This window comes from Protomyctophum parallelum (genome assembly GCF_964188405.1).
Source record: "Protomyctophum parallelum genome assembly, chromosome: 19".
Classification (NCBI taxonomy): domain Eukaryota; kingdom Metazoa; phylum Chordata; class Actinopteri; order Myctophiformes; family Myctophidae; genus Protomyctophum; species Protomyctophum parallelum.
Window position 1 is genome coordinate 20,100,879 of NC_139717.1, and position 20,000 is coordinate 20,120,878.

General features: G+C 42.6%; 1 protein-coding gene across 1 annotated transcript in view; it reads right to left on the minus strand.

The window, feature by feature from the left end:
- Positions 1–19,465, minus strand: part of stum (stum, mechanosensory transduction mediator homolog) — a 20,484-nt gene extending 1,019 nt beyond the window's left edge. The window contains exons 1-3 of the mRNA XM_083790102.1: positions 19,200–19,465; positions 9,659–9,841; positions 1–695 (exon numbers count right to left, since the gene is read on the minus strand). The exon at positions 1–695 is cut by the window's left edge and continues 1,019 nt beyond it. Of these exons, the coding sequence (XP_083646228.1) occupies positions 661–695; positions 9,659–9,841; positions 19,200–19,383 (402 nt within the window). The 5' untranslated portion in view covers positions 19,384–19,465 and the 3' untranslated portion in view covers positions 1–660. The remainder of the gene's footprint in view (positions 696–9,658; positions 9,842–19,199) is intronic.
- Positions 19,466–20,000: the final 535 nt, after the last annotated feature.

The following is a 20,000-nucleotide window of genomic DNA, read 5'->3' on the forward strand; positions in this document are numbered from 1 at the left end:
CACATCTTTCATACTCACAACTGGACCGATTCGAATTTCGACAAATTTTCCCCAATCGTTTATTTGTTGCGCCCCCTCTGTGTGAACACTTTAAGACCCTAGATGACAAAGAGCAGTTCGAAACCGGTCCTTAAAATCAAAAAATCCCTAAATCTATCACTGTATTCCATTGGATTCTGACTGCACCATGACTGTTGCTAAGTAACAGGCAAGTCCATGCGTGTTGGGGCATGTCGAGATGCTGCTATATGGAGGACAGACAATGCTACATAAAAACTATATAGGCCATACTTGAATCTGCAAGGGGCCATTTGGAACCCCCTCAAGGAACCATGAGGGTCATTGGACCACACTTTTAGACCCACGTGGTCCATGCTCTTGGACTTCTTCATCTCTGTACAGGTTGTCTTGGTCATCTTGTTCCTTCCATTTTCCATGTGGGGTTTCCTGTCTTATAATTATAACCCCTAGTAGTGGACTGCAAACTCACTCGATTCAGTCAGTTTCTCTTCTTTCTTTCTTTCTTTCTTTCTTTCTTTCGTCAGGTCAAAGGTCAAGAGAGAGAGAGAGAGAGAGAGAGAGAGAGAGAGAGAGAGAGAGAGAGAGAGAGAGAGAGAGAGAGAGAGAGAGAATGCGATCCGTGGTCGAGATCAACCTGTCTCAAACCTCCTGAGGTATACCGTGGTCTCTACAGCCTGGAGAGAGAGAGAGAGAGAGAGGTATTACCATCTCGTTTCCGAGGGGGTTTCCAACATAAATGAATGTCACAATCGTTACACGTATAGACAACTCAGATGCACCCTTTCAGGTGTGTGTGTGTGTGTGTGTGTGTGTGTGTGTGTGTGTGTGTGTGTGTGTGTGTCATGAATCATTCAGCTTTCAGAGATATGTGTGACAGGACACCACCTGATCCACACTGGGGGAGAAGCCATACGCATGCACCATCTGCAGCGGACATTTCATTATGTTACACTTTAGCTATTGAAAAGTAGCAGATCTACCGTAAGCTCATAGCGATTTTTGGAGAAAATAAATAGTTAAAATGTGTCGCAAGTCTTTGAATATATTTATATCCTATCAAAGCGATTTATTTTTTACTCAAATCTTTACTTCTTTACCAATCACTGATACTGTATAGTAACAGAGGTTTTTCAGAAAACTGTCAGAATGTAGAAGACTTTTGTAGAATCGTCCTACAGGTCAAATGGGTTAAGAAAACACATGCAGACTCATTTAAAACAACACAAAAATCACTGTAACCAGTGTTATGATTTATGGCTTCAGCTGCCTGACTCAGTGACAAGACATTTATCTGCATAAGCATATTGATAACCATGACATGATTGTCCACTATACTGTGCCGGGGGGACTGTATGCGCAATATGAGATTAGATGCATGCGTGTTCCATTCTCATTCTGTTCTCATCATCGTTTCCATAAACTGCTAATAGGGTTGTCATTGATCCACTGTTCTTACTGTATATACTATATGTCTCTGTGGTGTGTAATAAACTCCAGAAGACGTGAAATACTTTGCTGTGTTGGCATGTTCTCCGCGCCTGCGACTCGACGCATCCTCACCCACCACCCCAAGGTTTAGATGGAGATTTCTAGAGCAGTGGTTGCCAAACTTTTTCATGTCAAGGACCCCCAAATTGACACTAACGAGCCTGCGGACCCCCATTTGAAAAGACATGCCAGGGACCCCATTAAGAGAAGATTTTTACGGCTCTAGCAGTGATTCTCAACCCGTTTAATTTCAAGGACCCCCAGTTTGACATGCATTAGTCTACAGACCCCACCATTTAATGGCATTTCTATCTCTGAAACCCCAATTTATATTTTAGAATCAATGTTAATTTTACTCTGAGAGTGTACTCTCTCAGAGTTACAGACCCATAGTTCCAAACTATCATTTAGCCGGGGACCCCCTGGAACTCCCTCAAGGACCCCTGGGGGTCCCCGGACCCCACTTTGGGAACCAAAGTCAGGCAGCCGAGGTCATAAAATCATAACAACCAGTACCACTGCTGTGTATGATTGTGTTGATTCAGAGGTTATACAAAAGGGCAGCTGTTTGCGAATCGTATTATGTGTGTGGGAAGGATTTTCACTACAAAGTCTCATTGGTGAATCATCTGGAAAGTCACCCCTAAAGATGAAAAAAGCTGGCTGTGTGGGATGCACTTTAATACCAGACACTGTATACAAAACAAATTACATACGTAATAGCGTACATGCATGGACGAAACAAAACACAATTCATACAGTAACCCAGCGGTTCCCAAACCTTTTCATGTCAAGGTCGGAATACTAATTTCATCCAATCAGGAGAGAGATAATTTACAGGATTCAACAATAAGTAAGTGAAATTGGAAGTGAGGAAACATAAAACAAAACCTAAATTGGAATTGGAACACTATAATTTAAGCTGAGAAATGGCCTCTCTCCCCTGATTCGATGAAATTGGTGTCGCACTTGAAAATATTGCATTTACTAAGAGAGATGGGGAGACCATGTTGCTGAACAAACCTTCTATAGCGATGATTAGAAGTTTAGTTTTAAGATTTAGTTTTAATCACAAAACATTGTCAAAAACAGCGGTTTTAATATTTCTTTCACAAGTGACAGTAATTCATTCATCATTAAGAGTAATAATGTGCGATGGACGGATGCTTTTATTGAGCATTATTGATTTTTTAAACACTTACCGTCAGAAACTGTGGTTCATGAAGCAAATAAGCAGAGAAGAGAAGAGAAGAGAAGAGAAGAAAAGAGAAGAGAAGAGAAGAGAAGAGAAGAGAAGAGAAGAGAAGAGAGTGTTGAATTCAACATCATTCATCAAAACATGTTTTGAATGCCATATATCTTTTTAATATTATTTAGTTATTTTAAATTTCCTCCCCAACTACTTTATTTATGTATTTGAGAGGGAACAATGCATTAGAATACAGAGCACCAGATAGTGTCCTTCCTCTCCTGCGCCAGTATATTAGACTATCGGTAAATATTTATGTCCAGCACAGGATATGTCTCATTAGAAGAGCGGGGAGATGAAATACATATACAGATTGGACAAAATAAAAATGTATTCACGACAAAAAAAAGATTGCACGATGCAGCTTTAACCCATTAAAACGGATCTGTGTCATTTGTTAGATTAGTTCATGCTGACTATTTACTGTTACTGCTATTCTTGAAATATTTTTGAAAAATCTTTAATAGCACAGAGTGTCGCAGTCCCACCCCATTTCAGAACGACGAGGTCACCAGGAAATAATTCCCCATTCATTTTAAGATTTAGCCGACTAAAATTGCATGAAATTTAGTCAACTAAAACTAGACTAACACTAATACATTCCAGGTGACTAAAACGTGACTAAAACTAAGTGAAAACTATTCAAGAGACTATGATGACTAAAACTAAAATAGAAATCTGCTGCCAAAAACAACACTGGGTTGAAGGGCATGGGGCTGAAGCTCCCTTTGAGGTCTATGTGTGCACGTGCCTGGGGCTGCACACGCTATGCCTCGTCCTCCGCTATATACTGCGCTATAGCTGCATCTGTTCACCTGTCAGCGCGCAGGCGTTACGCGCTGTCAGGCGAAACGACGAGCGCGCGGGCGGGCGATAATTTGTCGCTCGCCCACGCCACTTAGAATGAGTCATAAATGGCAACGCAGCACTTCCTATATTTAAGCCAACTGGTGATCTGAGATTTCTGGTCGATATGCCTGGGGTGACGTCTAAATTCAACGGGGTAGACACAGTTCCGAGATTAAAGGTTTCATGACATTCATTTAATTTCATCTTATTTTTATTTTTCGTTTTTCTTTGAGGTTTTATGACCTCAATTATACCCCAAAAAACCTGAACTTTGAACGTTCGATGGATTTCCTGTGGTCTGGGATTTGTTTTCGGGGTCTGTGAGCTTTTGAGCTGCAACGACAACAGGCAAAACAGTGAAAACAGTGACATCTGCTGGCATATTCCTATGTCATATATGGGATTTGCAGGCTGTGACATCACAGTCAGCAGGAAATTCAGAGCACTTGTTTGAGCCAGAAAACCCCAGCACATGGTATACAGTCCCCAGCACATGGTACATAATAAAGGCTAAAAAGACAACACAAAAAAGCCCTGGGATGGGGACGTTCTCCCAATGTGGTCCTATACCGGTCTGTGTATTCAATTCATCAACAACATGGCATCAACGAATACAAACGCTATACAGTATGTGTATAAAGGAGGAAAAGGAAAAACGGCCGCAGTGAATTACACCTCCTTTCTATGGGAAAACACACTGTGGTCTCCTCCTGACGGGTGATTTTCCAGGCCGATTTTCTCTGAAATCAGAGTTGCACGCATTCCACATTTTGGAGGCAGAGTGGTGGAACGAGAATTTTCCCACGTTTGTAGGATGAGGGTAGCCATTATGTCACGTGAGACCGACTTATAGAAAAATGAATTGATGGGACAAAAAATTATTCTGTCAGATTAACACCATCGGGGCCCATGACGTAAATCACCGTCAAATTCATGTGCCCGAGACGGAGATTGTTAATCTCCGTCAAATTTGTTCTATGAAAACTGATGGCACTTGTTGAGGCGCTTGTTGACGATGGGCACATTTTATTAATGGATTAAATAGGCCCAGGCCCTCAAGGTGGGTGTTAACATTAAACATCAACATTAAAACCGGAAAATCTCTGTCATTATATATATATATATATATATATATATATATATATATATATATATAGCTTTTTCCTGCACTTTGTGAGGTACCCTCACAAAAAAAACATGCAGTAATCCTGGTCTCTAAACTACCTCCCCCTGGCCAGCCAGTGCGCCTGATGGAGGCGAAAGGAACTGGTTGGAATAACGTGTTCCTTACACTCGCTACGTCCTGTCGGGAAAACTCCCCCCCCCCCCGCCCCTGTCAGGTGAAAAGAAAGCCGCCTGCTCAGTCCTCAGGCATTGAAGGAAGCAATGAGCTCAGTTCGGGGCTCTCCCGTGGTCGGCAGAGGGAGAGTACAGTATACAGCGCCCAGGATTACAGCTTCTTATTAGGCAATTGCCGCGTGTAAAATGGGTCACAAAAACCGTAGGATACAAATGTTTGATTTTCTTTTCTTTCCTCTCAGGGAAACAGAAAAAACGTTTGCTCAAGTGTCAGGCGGTGGAGCCAACTCCTCTTTGATGGATGTGAGCACACATCGTGATCAAATGCACACAGACTTCACTTCCACCGGCAACTGTGTCTTATTAGACAGCCGGTGACATGGGGGAGGACGGAGAAGAAAGACAGACGAAGAGAGACGCAGTGAGCGAGAGAGAGGAAGAGAGTGAGAGAGAATGGGAGAGGGAGGGAGAGAGAGAGAGAGAGAGAGAGAGAGAGAGAGAGAGAGCAGGAGTTATAGGAAAAAGAGAATACTGTGATCAAATACAATAGCATTATTAGGCCGGGAACGAGGAGTGGGAGTGTGGGAGAGACAGAGAATACAATGATGAAATACAGTATAATCAGCCCATACACACCATAATGATGAGAGAGTACAGTACAGTACAGTACAGTACAGTACAGTACAGTACAGTACAGTACAGTACAGTACAGTACAGTACAGTACAGTACAGTACAGTACAGTACAGTACAGTACAGTACAGTACAGAGATGCGATACAGGAATATAGTGATGAAATAAAGAGAAGAATATATTAATCTTTGTGACTTTTTGATTAGCTGCATTTTGAATCGGAAGAAGTCCCGCTTCGCCCCACACATGTGTTACATTAGGTTGTTTAAGCTTTAACCACCGCCCTATTGTATGGCCTACAGTATTTCCAATTTTTGGGGTGGTCATTTTGTGGATCGTGCCATTTCACACCAGCAATGGAGTACATTGGATGTCTTGTGCTAATGGAGCCAGATGTTCCACAATAACTTGGCCCATGTCATTGGACAGTAAAACTAGATAAAGTGCCCCTCGTGGCACAGGTCTCCGCCAGGCCAGGTCAGGTTGTGGCCTCCTGGTGGCGCTATAATAGACCAATTGGATGATTTGAGGCATTTTGTTCCAAAAATGTGTTTTGCAAAAATCCACCTGTTGGTGGCGCTATAACAGGCCAAGGTGAAAAGGGTAGGATATATTCCTCAGCCCAGTAGGAAAGTCTGTGAAAGATTTCACGTAAATTGCACGCTGCGTTCATGATTTGAGGCTTTTTGTTCAAAACGGGCCAATCCTGCAAACTTTGAACGCCAATGTTAGCCAATTAGGATGTACTATGAAATATCGGACAGATCCGTCTTGAACACATGACTATAGAGATTAAATATCATTTTGGAGGCAGAGTGGTGGAACGAGAATTTTCCCACGTTTGTAGGATGAGGGTAGCCATTATGTGAGACCGACTTATATAAAAAGGAATTGATGGGACAAATAATTATTCTGTCAGATTAACGGTGCCGGAGATTGCTGGTAAATGACCGACGGACGGACGGACGGAAGGACGGACGCACATCATGGACGGAGTGCAAAACATACTCAACATAGTATGAAAGCAATTCAGGGCAACCCACGAATAGATGGAATATGTATATTTATTGAATATAACATGAGCAATATATTTATTATAGTTTGGCGGTTCATTGGATCTGCTTTTTAGGTACTCAGATCAAGCGCATCAGTCCCAACCATAGGGACTCCGAATGCCCCCTACCTAAACAGCAGATCCAAAACGACAGTAGCTGGGGTGGAGGAGGGTGAGCAGCATAAGTTTAAGCAGACAGCAGCGCAGCAGTATCAGTGTGCAGCAGCAAGTAGAAGTAAGCAAGCAGATTGAGCAGTGCAAACTTGAAGTTTAAATAGCCGGTATGAAGATGGAATGAGTGTGTGATTGGATGAAGTGAAGAATAGCCAAAGTATAAAATACAGCGTGTTTAAAATGATTGTGACACAGATGCTTTCCTGGCTTTAAACTATTGGTTGTTTCAGTGATAATATGTGGATCTGCATACTAATTCACCCTCTGTGCAAACAGAGGAATATAGATTTTAATAATATATGATAATATGCAAATACTCATGGCTTTGAGGCTATACTAAGAGAGGAGTGGAGCACAATGAACACAAGACCCTGGGGAATACATTTACTCCCACGTACAAATTGTGTGTGTGTGTGTGTGTGTGTGTGTGTGTGTGCGTGCGTGCGTGCGTGCGTGCGTGCGCGACTGCGCGTGTGTGAAAGAGTTGGAATGTGCCTGTGGTGTTTTATCTTTTGTATATACCTATAAATTCCCTCATAGCTCGAGGAAAACACTGCGCTTTCTGAGACATAGGGCACAGTTGATGCTCAACTACTCGTCTCGTCTCTGACTTATTATATTCCAAAGGGCAGAAGTATATCTGCTACACGTTTCGCCATTATTGTCCGTGTCTTACGAACTTTTCAGTATAGTCTACCTGTATTGCCGGATTTATCAGACTTCCCACCGCTACATTTTCTCATATGAACAATAAATTAAGGTTAGTGGCCCAATGAGCATTTTTGTAGTCTAATAGCATATTTATTGTTTTGCTAAAAAAAAGAAAAAGGGAGCATGTAAGCACTTTTATTTTATTATTTTACTTATACAATTGTTCAGTTGAAATAAGACACACAAACTGTTTTGTTTGAAAACCTGTATAAGGGGTATACATATATATTTTTATTTTTATTATTTTAAGTTAACGGACAAAAGGGTATACGTAATAAGCCCAGGCTTCAAGTCTATAACTGATGAAAAAAACGAATAAACTAACGAATAACTAACGGGGGTAAGAATTGTCTAATTTTTTTAGTTTTTTAGCAGTTGTGTGTGTATATATATTATATATATATATATATTGTCGGTCTACATTTAGACCTTGATTAGCCTGGCTAATCAAGGTCATAATGTAGACTGTCTATATATAGACGTTGAAACAACGTTGTTTCAACGTCTAATCTAAGCCTAGACTGCTAAAAAACTATAAATTTTTAGACTATTTTGACCCCATTTTTAGACGGTCATTTAGACGTCTAAAAGCCGAAAATTGCTCAGTGGGGGGTTAGAGGGACCCACGGTGCGCGGGTCACCAGCGGAGGTCCCCCGGAGAGACGGTCGGTGGTCCATGCCTGGGCGGGGGCGCTCTCAGGGGGAGGCCCCTGGTCCATACCTGGCTGGCTCCAATGGTCAGCTATTCAATGATACAAAGTTGAGTATGTGAATACCAAATAGTAGGCCTACCATTTCAGGATATTATTTTCTAATGACTTACATTGTTTCGGTACTTTGGTGTTTAAACTTTTAGCATTCCTATACTTCATCTATAGTGTTAACTCTAAACAACTATCCTCTCTCTCCCTCTCAGTTCAACGCAATTTAAATGAAGGTGAAGTAAAACTAAAATGCACTAAACCGCGGCGAGTCGGTAAACTGGCGAGTTCTCCGGTATCCGTCGAACACACTAAAAGCTTATAACAAGCATGCATGCACAGACTACTTGGCAACACGTTTCGTCTTGGCTACAATGTGCAGTGATACTTCAAACATGTTGCCAAGTAGCGTGCATGTCTGTTAAGCCCTGTGCTTGTTCCTAACTAAGCCTAGAAAAGGCTGTGTAAACTGTGTAAAGTATATTTTATTTATTTTTCAGTCTGGTGAAGACATTCACACCCCACATTTTGTCGCTGTCAAATGGAAATAAAATAAAATTAAATTACATTTCTTACTGTTGAATTGAGTGGGCTACAATGGACCACAATGGAAACCCAGGGCTTTTTGTGTTATCCATTTTAGCATAACCTTTGACTGTACTACATGTACAGTATAGCCTACTGTTAATAATCTAGCTAGTAAAGTATTCAGACAGTCAGCCAATAGAAAGAAAGAAAGAAAGAAAGAAAGAAAGAAAGAAAGAAAGAAAGAAAGAAAGAAAGAAAGAAAGAAAGAAAGAAAGAAGGAAGGAAGGAAGGAAGGAAGGAAGGAAGGAAGGAAGGAAGGAAGGAAGGAAGGAAGGAAGGAAGGAAGGAAGGAAGGAAGGAAGGAAAGAAAGAAAGAAAGAAAGAAAGAAAGAAAGAAATATCTGTGTTGATTATTCTGTTATTAAATTACAGTAAAATAGCTACAAATGCAAATTTTAACTAAATTATCGTTTTCACAAGGTATTATTATGTTGCCCACAACATGTATTGCCTCAACAAATGGTATATTCCAAGAGGCAAGTGGCTATGGCCGTGTTTTTTTGTGCAAAACGAATGCTTGGAATGGATTCAGAATCATGAAAACCCTCTAGTTTGACACATCACATGCTACTTAAAGCATAATGACATTTTTTGCCTTATAGTATGTCAATATATGGTCACATATAAACCCCAATAAATAAATAAAAAGCTCAATAGTGACAACCGGTCAGCAAGTGGATTCATGAATGTATATGTAGGATATAGACAGTATTTTAGGCCAATAAAAAAAGACTATAGGCCTACCAAATTTCCCACTTCCACATACACCCCTATAGCTGCCGGACTACTTGTACAGTAGGCTAAAATGACAAGGAAGCAAAACACCCATTTAACTATACATCCCTTTTTTGGGGTTTAAAGAGTAATAGGCTTATATATAAGGAAAGACTCACTGGCCAGGATGACCATGTCCATGCCCCAGAAGATGCTCATGATCCAGCCCACCATGATGACGGCGGTCAGGATCTGGATGAGGGCGGCCGCCACGTTCAGCCAGAACACGCAGCAGCGGCCGCGCTGCGACGCCAGCTCACTGGGCGCTCCACACAGCACCGTGAAGGCAGAGAGGAACGTCCCTGTACGGGGAGGGGGGGGGGGGGGGGATTCAGGCATTTAGCAGACACTCTTAATCCAGAGCAATTTACAGTAAGCAAGAACACATGGTAACATCAAATACATAGAAAGAGAGAGAGAGAGAGAGAGAGAGAGAGAGAGAGAGAGAGAGAGAGAGAGAGAGAGACGGACGGACAGACGGACGGACTCACGGACAGACAGACAGAGGGAGAGGGAGAGGGAGGGGGAGAGGGAGAGAGGGAGGTTTACCCATGGCATCTGTGTCATTTGAGACTTTATAGTCTGTTTTTCCAGAAAGCTCTCATGGGATTGCAGAACAGTGCATGGTTTAAAAACGGTGGTTCTCAAAAATAGCCGATCACATTATACAAGCTCACAGCGCGTCACGTTTTTGAAAAATATACTCAGGACTCTCACCAGGAGAAGGGAAACAAACAGTACACTGTTGTCTTCCTATTAATCAGTCAAATAAAACTGAATACCCGGATAATTGGAGAATGGCAAACTGTGTGTGTGTGTGTGTGTGTGTGTGTGTGTGTGTGTGTGTGTGTGTGTGTGTGTGTGTGTGTGTGTGATCTGATTATTTAATCGTGGCACTTTCACATTATTATTTCCGCAGGAACAGAGCAATCTGACTTTTGACCCATTGTGGTCCAGATCTCTCATTTCATTTATTCTCTCTGAGTGCCCTGTCCAGATTTGTATTCATTTTCCATTCTATCTACGGTGTAGCCTACTCAGCCTTATCTATAGGCTACTTCATTGCACTCGACACTAGCAGATCTCCAAGCTCACAACGTGTTGCCTCGTGGCTTGGAGATGGTCATTTCCATTTGCTGTACGATGGAGTTTTCTTTAAAGGGGAATACCACTCATTTTCAACATTGAACTGATGACGGGAAAAAAAGCGATGACGGAAAAAAGCGATGACGGGGAAAAAGCGATGACGGGAAAAAAGCGATGACGGGAAAAAAAGCGATGACGGAAAAAAGCGATGACGGAAAAAAGCGATGACGGGAAAAAAGCGATGACGGGAAAAAAAGCGATGACGGAAAAAAGCGATGACGGGAAAAAAAGCGATGACGGGAAAAAAAGCGATGACGGAAAAAAGCGATGACGGGAAAAAAAGCAATGACGGGAAAAAAGTGATGACGGAAAAAAGCGATGACGGGGAAAAAGCGATGACGGGAAAAAGCGATGACGGGAAAAAAAGCGATGACGGGGAAAAAGCGATGACGGAAAAAAGCGATGACGGGGAAAAAGCGATGACGGAAAAAAGCGATGACGGGAAAAAAGCGATGACGGGAAAAAAAGCGATGACGGAAAAAAGCGATGACGGGAAAAAGCGATGACGGGAAAAAAGCGATGACGGGAAAAAAAGCGATGACGGAAAAAAGCGATGACGGGAAAAAAAGCGATGACGGGAAAAAGCGATGACGGGAAAAAAAGCGATGACGGGAAAAAAGTGATGACGGAAAAAAGCGATGACGGAAAAAAGCGATGACGGGGAAAAAGCAATGACGGAAAAAAGCGATGACGGGAAAAAAGCGATGACGGAAAAAAGCGATGACGGGAAAAAAGCGATGACGGGGAAAAGGCGATGACGCAAAAAAGCGATGACGGGAAAAAAGCGATGACGGGAAAAAAGCGATGACGGGAAAAAAAGCGATGACGGAAAAAAGCGATGACGGGGAAAAAAGCAATGACGGGAAAAAAAGCGATGACGGGAAAAAAGCGATGACGGGAAAAAAGCGATGAGAAATAATGCGATGAGAAATGCGATGAGAAATGCGATGAGAAATAATGCAAAAAAGAGAAAAATGGAAAACGGAAAACCGTAAAACAGAAAAACGTAAAAACGTAAAAACGTAAAAACAGAAAACGGAAAAACAGAAAACGGGAAAACGGAGATAGCGCAACGAAAAACTTGCGCCCTCGGGAAAAAGGAAAAACGGAAAACGGAGATAGCGCGACGAAAAACTCACGCCCTCGAGAAAACGGAAAAACGGGAAAACGGAAAACGGAAAAACGGAAAAACAAGCGCACTCGAGAAAACGGAAAAACGGAAAACGGAGATAGCGCGACGAAAACAGAAAACGGAGATAGCGCGACGAAAACGGAAAACGGAGATAGCGCGACGAAAACGGAAAACGGAAAACGGAGATAGCGCGACGAAAAACGGAAAACGGAGATTGCGCGACGAAAATGGAAAACGGAGATAGCCTGATGAAAACGAGAAAACGGAAAAACGGAAAACGGAAATACGGAAATACGGAAAATCTCACAAATTCAAATCGAACAAATCTCAAATCGAACAAAATCTCAAATCGAACAAATCTCAAATCGAACAAATCTCAAATCTCAAATCGACAAATCGAACAAATCTCACTGCGGTAACGTGTGTGACAAATCTCACAAAGGCACGGGACGCATCAATAAAACAAAATGAGGACTGATTAATTACTAGACTTGAATTTGCTCACAATTTCCTTGAGAGAAAAAATACATAAGACAGTACCATGCTTTGATGAACAAATCACTATTAATACACTATATATATATATATATATATATATATATATATATATATATATATATATATATATATATTAAAAGAGTATTGCTGTATGGGTTTTTTATTACTTGCTCTGGCCTCTGTCCTACTGTCCTACTGCCACCTACTGTCTGTTTATTATATTACACAGTGGGTGAAAAAAACACACCCCTTAAGACTAAACCCAAGACTAAACCACCCATCAGAGGTGTGGCTTCCAGAGGTACCTTTCACATGTAAAGTACCTTTCAAAACCTCTAGGTAGCAGGCCGGTAGTAACGAACGGGACACACTGTATATAGACTCCTGCAGAGAGCGTGACACATGTCATATCATAACTACAGTTAGTTTATCTCTGGCTCGGCTTCTGTTTTTCATCTCCGCCAGTTTCTTTCCGCTTATGTCTTGATCTATCTGTCATAAGCAAATCAAGTCAAGTCTTGCCTTGCCTTGCGAGGCAAGGTCAGGCAAGGCCAGGCCAGGCCAGGCAAGGCAAGTCAGCAAGGTAAGGCAAAGCTGTTACGATGCGACTCAGAAGTAGGACCAAAAATGCAGAACAGACTGGTCAAAGGCAGGAGGTCAAATGCAGAGGGATTTATTCACCCAAAACTCAGGATAACATAGAATGCACTTATGACTGGAAACACTACTTACAGAACACCATAACAACATCTATCTATACTCAAGCAGGGAACATAGGGAACAGAGGGTTTAAGTAGACACAGGGATCACAAGACACAGGTGAACAGGACTAACAATCAACACAAGGATTGGCTGGGAGACTAACAGGACACAGGTGGAGAAAACTAGTAATCACAGGGAGGTGAGACAAGACAGGCAAACACAACTAGGCAGAACAGGAAACACTAGGGCATCACTACATAATAAAAGTACACAGTACATAGATTATAGTTCATGACAATACAGTTTGTGACAAAGCAAGGCAATGCAAAAACAAAATTACATACAGAACAAAAAATATATATTTTACATAGCCTAAAAGTAAGTAATATGCGCTTAAAAATAAAAACCAAAGCACAATTAGCCTATAGGTATCATTATCACAATATCAGCAAGTTGCGTGCGTGCACACACACACACACACACACACACACACACGTCCGAGCCACGTCTGTTGGCAGAGAGCAGACAGCTGGCGCCGCCCACAAGCAGCTCATGTACTGCCAATAATATTAATAGGATTTCATATTACGTCTTTGTGTCGTCATGTTGTATTATATTACCGTATGTTCTCTTCTTTTTTTCCCCACTGTCAGATTGAAATGAACCATTATACACTGCATAGACCGCCATGCTGCTAAACTCTATATTAGTATTAATTCCAGTGGTGTAAACTAAGTAACTATACATACATTGAGTAAGTAATAGGCCTATTTAGGCACTTTTGAGGATTTCCCTTTACTGCATTAGAATATTGATCAATACTTTGTGCTTTTATATACTCAACAGCAATTCATTGAAAATTTGAGGTACTAATTACATTGTAGATTTGGATTATTATCATTACAAAACATCTACAAGTGTTTACTTTAATCAGGGCATCATTCATTGGAAAGGAGAGCTTGCTCTAAATTGACCTCCCTGAATAAGTAAAGGTGTAAGATGACGTGCGTGCGTGCATCTGTGTGTGTGCGTGCGTGCGTGCGTATGTGTGTGTGTGTGCGTGTGTGTGCATGTGTGTACGTGTGTGAGCATATTACCCAGACTAATTACTATAATCACATGGAGAACTCTCCATCAGCGCTTACAGGTGGTGTGTGTGTGAGAGAGAGAGAGAGAGAGAGAGAGAGAGAGAGAGAGAGAGAGAGAGAGAGAGAGAGAGAGAGAGAGAGAGCATCTTGTTAATTATAGCTGTGAGTGAGTAAACCTATACTTGCACTGGCCAGCCGCCAAAATTTACCAAAACAAACGCACGCACGCACACACACAGCGAGCACACACACACACACACACACACACACACACACACACACACACACACACACACACACACACACACACACACACACACACACACACACACACACACACACACACACACACACAAACACACACACTCTGCAGCTCTTAAAGTAAACACAAAATACGTTTTCAAGTAGGTTATTTGTTGGCAACAACAGGAGAGAGTGTCGACTCACCTTCAACATAGTGTTCCAATTTCAATTATGTCTGATCACTTCTTTGCGCCGTATATATCACTTCCAATGTCACTTGTTTTATGCTGCATGAGTTCTCTCTCCTGATTGTATAAAAATGTCGTGACCTGAAATTGCATTTTCTGTTTACTATAAAGAGCTGGGGAGACAGGGAGACTCAACGCAATTTCATTAAGTGTGCCCTATGACGACCCTATGTGTGTGTGTGTGTGTGTGTGTGTGTGTGTGTGTGTGTGTGTGTGTGTGTGTGTGTGTGTGTGTGCACGTGCGCGTGCATGTGCGTGTGCGTGCATGTTGCCGGCAGATGCCCCACAGGTGAGCGTGAATCAATTCAATCATAGATTTTTCAATTGAAGTGGTTTAGCTTAAGGTTGTGCAGCATGGCATGTTGTGTCAAATTGGCCTCCGATCTTCTCTCTCTCACACACACACACACACACACACACACACACACACACACACACACACACACACACACACACACACACACACACACACACATCAAGCTGCTTTCAGTAAGCGTTGTCAAGGCAACTAGCTGTAGCAACACAATAAAAGGGCATTCAGGCACAATTCTCTCTCTCTTAAACACAAAAAGACACGCACAAACACGCACATGCACAGACACATGCATGCACGCACACACACACGCACACAAAGGAGATCATCATTCTGTACAGGAATGTGTACTCTTTCGCTCTCTCTCACACACACACACACACACACACACACACACACACACACACACACACCCTCACACACACACACACACACACACACACACACACACACACACGCTCGACATAGGGCATGTTTGTGGCATGCATACATTTGCACCCTGTGTGCCACTGTTTGTCACAGTGCATATACCCTAACCTTGTCACATCGAATGCACACATTGATTTGTCCACATACACAATACACACTGTTATCACACGGCTTGGTTGAAGGCTTGATTATGATTGGTCAATCAGGGTGTTATTTCTGGATAATGACCGCTCCGCTCTATAACAGACTGACGGATGGCTAACCAACGATTTGATCATATAGCCATTCTGGGCGGGAACCCCTTTTGGTGTTTTAACTAAGCATTATGTTATATTTAGCTATTGAAAAATAGCAGATCTAAAAGCTCATAGCTATGAACTTGTAGGTCTGCTATTTTTGAAGAATCGTAAAAATGCGGCACAAATCATTGAATATATGTTCTTTCAGGACAAACTTTTTTTTTTCCACGTCAAACAATCCGCACCTCCAAGCCAGAATGGGCCGGGTAACGTTGAAGCAGCGCTCGGCCCCTACTTGTCAAAGCTGGGACTGCATTTAGCACGAGGAAACCCCTTGTGCAGCTGATGATTTGACACTATAGGGAAATTCATGCGAGAGATTAATATCATTTATATGCGCAGAAGATATTAGCGTGTGATCACGGTGACAGTGCTGAGACCTGTGCGTTCGCGTGCACGCGCGTGTGTGTGTGTGTGTGTGTGTGTGTGTGTGTGTGTGTGAGGCCAATCAGTACTGGATTGAAGGCAGCTGCTCAATTAACTGAAAGAGTGAGCATGAAGGAAACGGAAAATGTTAATGAATGAATGAAAAAGTGTTCCCCTGAACCGGAGCACACACACACGTACACACACACACACACACACACACGGACCAAAGATTGAGGAAACAGAGACCAGCAGACACTAATGGAATAATTTTCTCTCTGAGTAATTAATGGTTCCGATTGATTGTATAGAAGATCTGGAAGAATCTACAGTGTCTCTCTTCCTCATTTTGTCATACATCTCCCTCTCTCCCTCTTTCTTCCTCGCCTCTGTGCATTCTTGTGACGCCCCGCCGTTGGACCAGTCAGCATGACACGTGAACCACTTAATCACTTGCCAATTAAGGACGATCCAATTTCCACCAGGATTTATGCAAATCTGTCCACATGCTTATAGTATCCGGCTAACAGAGCTGTGTGTGTGCGCGCGTGCGTGCGTGCGTCACAACCATATGGAACAAGATGAGCGTTAAAGAGGCAGACGGAGAGAGTTCCCGAATGACAGCAGACATCTGACCAGTGGGGCAATTAGAGAGTCTACTGGGATTATAATGTAACACTTCAACTGTAGTCAATTAATCATTTTCTGCGTTTCTCTGTGTGTGTGTGTGTGTGTGTGTGTGTGTGTGTGTGTGTGCGTGCGTGCGTGCGTGCGTGCGTGCGTGCGTGTGTGTGTGCACGTGTGTGTGTGCACGTGTGTGCAATAGTGTAATAGTATAGACAGGAAATTCCCAAGTGGCCTGAATTTATGCGCACACGCACGGCACACGTGCACGTACAGACACACAGGAAGCCACATATTAGACTCAGAGTGTGTGAGAGCGAGTGAGCGAGCACAACATTAAACCTGGAATGATCATGTGTCTCTGGAATCAAGGTTTTATTTTTAACGTATCGTCTTTGTCGGGTGGAAACCTCTATTACTTTTCAGGATTCAAATAAATAAAAACAATTAAGAATGACATGTGTATCATATAACTGCCAGGTGTAACAAGCGCTCTCCATTGTGCATCTGACCCCCCGTTTTTTTTCTCTTTTCCCAATAGTTTTTTGTTATAATTTTTTTAACGTGTTCCTATGTGACAACACTTCCACGTTGCAGCCTTTCAGGACTTAAGCTGCGTTCAGACCTGAATAGTTTGCCTCGGGTCGTCCCGCTTGTACCGCGGAAGGTCGCCCCGCGCCCGTTCGCGCAATTCTCGTCTTTGCATTGACTTTGTAAGTAATCGTACTGCTCTAACCATCCAAGTCTGAACGCACCTTTAGGAGGCACTCCCATTGGCTTAGGTGGCGTTTCAGAGTATGGGTTCAGACTCGGGGCAGCCAATCATGAATAGATCCTCAAAGCCAACCCGAGTGAAAATAGGCCAGGCTTTATCTTGCAAAAGAAAAGAGCGAGAGCTGTAGATCGACAAGCTCGAAATGCAACGATTTGCAAAGCGTTCTGAGTTTGTGGATGTGGACCTACTAGTTTTGTGTATATATATAATATATATATAATCCCACAAGGGACATTCAGTCGCCATGGCAGTTACAGTAGTCATGACAACAAGAACAGGTATTAATAAACATAAAAACACAACATAATTGTGAAAAACAAGACTGACATAAAATGGCGTGGCTACCAATTAAGAAAATACATGCAACTGTCTCAGGCCTGGGCTATAAACCTATATGGGTCTTTTGCAAAACTCAATTTCTTTTGTGCGTTTGGGCCTTTCAGCCACACGCAAGCGGCGTTTTCGGCCACTCAAAGGGAGGTTATTGGAAAACGGATAAATAAGATTTTCCAAATTATCCGGATCAGTGGATCTGTGTAGTCATGCGAAACGGAGCTTTAGAGAAACGATGACGTCACCGGCGCTCATTAGCGCATATCATTTTTACTATAACATAGGTGAGAAATGCAGCTTGCGCCAGGAAAGTATACGGATATCTATCCGGATGTTTTTATATCCCTGTGTTAAACGTAGCATTCTTGCATCAACTGCACCACATCGCCAGCAAGCAAAGGCTCTGCATGCTGAATCCAATAAATAAATAAATAATATCAGCCTACTATAGTCCAGTCCACGGTGGCCACCAGATGTTTGTAGCCTATTTGTATTGGTGCGGAGGGCGAAGCTTGAATAATAGGTTAATCGCGGACCTACAGAGAAACTGTGGATAACGCGTGGCGTGTGCATAGCCATGGGAAAGTATATTCTCGTGCGCCACATGGATGGAGAGAATCATGCATTTCCTCGCCTATTGTGACATCCTCTACGACGGTGAAACATGACGAAACATGACGGCCGTATATTGTTTCAGGGCTATGATAACACATTATAATGTTTTGTCAAAGGATAGACTACTAGACATGCCGTATTTTGCTCTCCGTGTCATGGTCATGGTCATGGACCTGGAGAGAGAGCGAGACTGTTATGTGCATACTGTAGTATGATCGAGTACCGGCGTTAATTTGTGGGGAAAAAAACATAAAAGGTTTGAATATAGAGATAAGAGGGTTTCTGCCGGACAAAATGGACCTAGTGCCAGTCACTTGCACGACATAAGCTAAGAAGAGTCCACCCGACCCGGAAGTGATAGCCCTCCATGTCTGACCCGGAAGTGATAGCCCTCCATATCTGTAGTCTAGCCTCATGCACTCTAGGCTATGTACCAACACGCCGTGGATTCATTTTCTTCATGTTTTATAAGCTCCCAAACATGGTACAGCACTTTATCCCATTCTGGTGGTAATAATAGCTTTCCTCGAGATATCTCGTGCATGGCTAGGATTGGGTTAAATCAAAGAGTAAGGAAAGATACTATGTTTACCCAGCGTAACTGGACTAAGCTCAATAACTTGTTTACAGCCAGGCCCTGCTCATAGAACAATTCATGGTAGAGGTTCAATGCCTTGTCCAAGGGCACTTCATCTGTGGTAATTTTAACGTGCCGGTCCGGAGATACGAACTAGCGACCTTCCAATATCAAGACCGCTCCGCAAACCGTTCGGCCACCACTGGCCTAAAGTAGAGTAGAACTAAACAAACAAACGAACAAAACAGAACAAAACAAAAGGCTCAACGCACCTAGTCCAGGTATGAAGGTGTTGAGGAACAGGCAGATGACCGCCAGAGGGAAAGGCATTGTGGGTATGGCGGCTCTCAGCGGTCCCTTCTTCTCTCGGACCTGGACCACCACTCCTCCGCCCGCCACTGGGCTCCCGACCGCCACTTTGTCCCCCCCGCCGGCCTTTGTTGCGTGTTGGCTCATGACCAGTCCGTACGTTCTCTCCTCCAGGGTGATGGTGGTTGCTCGTCGTTTGTGGGTCACAAACTAATAAAAAAAACACTACACTGACACTGAATGGAAGTCAACGATGTCTCTCACTACTGTCAAATCTGCATCTGCCCCCCCTCCCCTCTCTCTCTCTCTCTCTCTCTCTCTCTCTCTCTCTCTCTCTTCCAAACTGCAAGAATAGGTTACTGTAATTCAACTGAAAAGTCCTTAAAAAAAAGACAATTAATCTATCTTTTTTTATCGCTGCAAAGTTTCCTCGAGTATTTGGTCGTATTCACAAACAATTAACGAAGAAAAAAAGTTAAACACTTTTCAATGCAGAATTGCAACAAAGAAATAGCCTGCCCGAGATATTCTTAAAGACTCAAACAAGTGGTCACAGAAAAGACTAAACAGAAAGTAGTCGTCCTGTGGATAATACCCAAGCAGAAATAAAAAATAGTCCAACCTTTTTCCCTCCCCCCTTTTCTTTCTGAAGTCTCTCTCAAAGTGTGATGAAGTAGTTTTGTTTCTGTGAAAAACAAATGTTGTGTTTGTGTTTTTCCGAGCCCACGCCGATCAACAGTCAAACCACTATAGTCAACACTCAG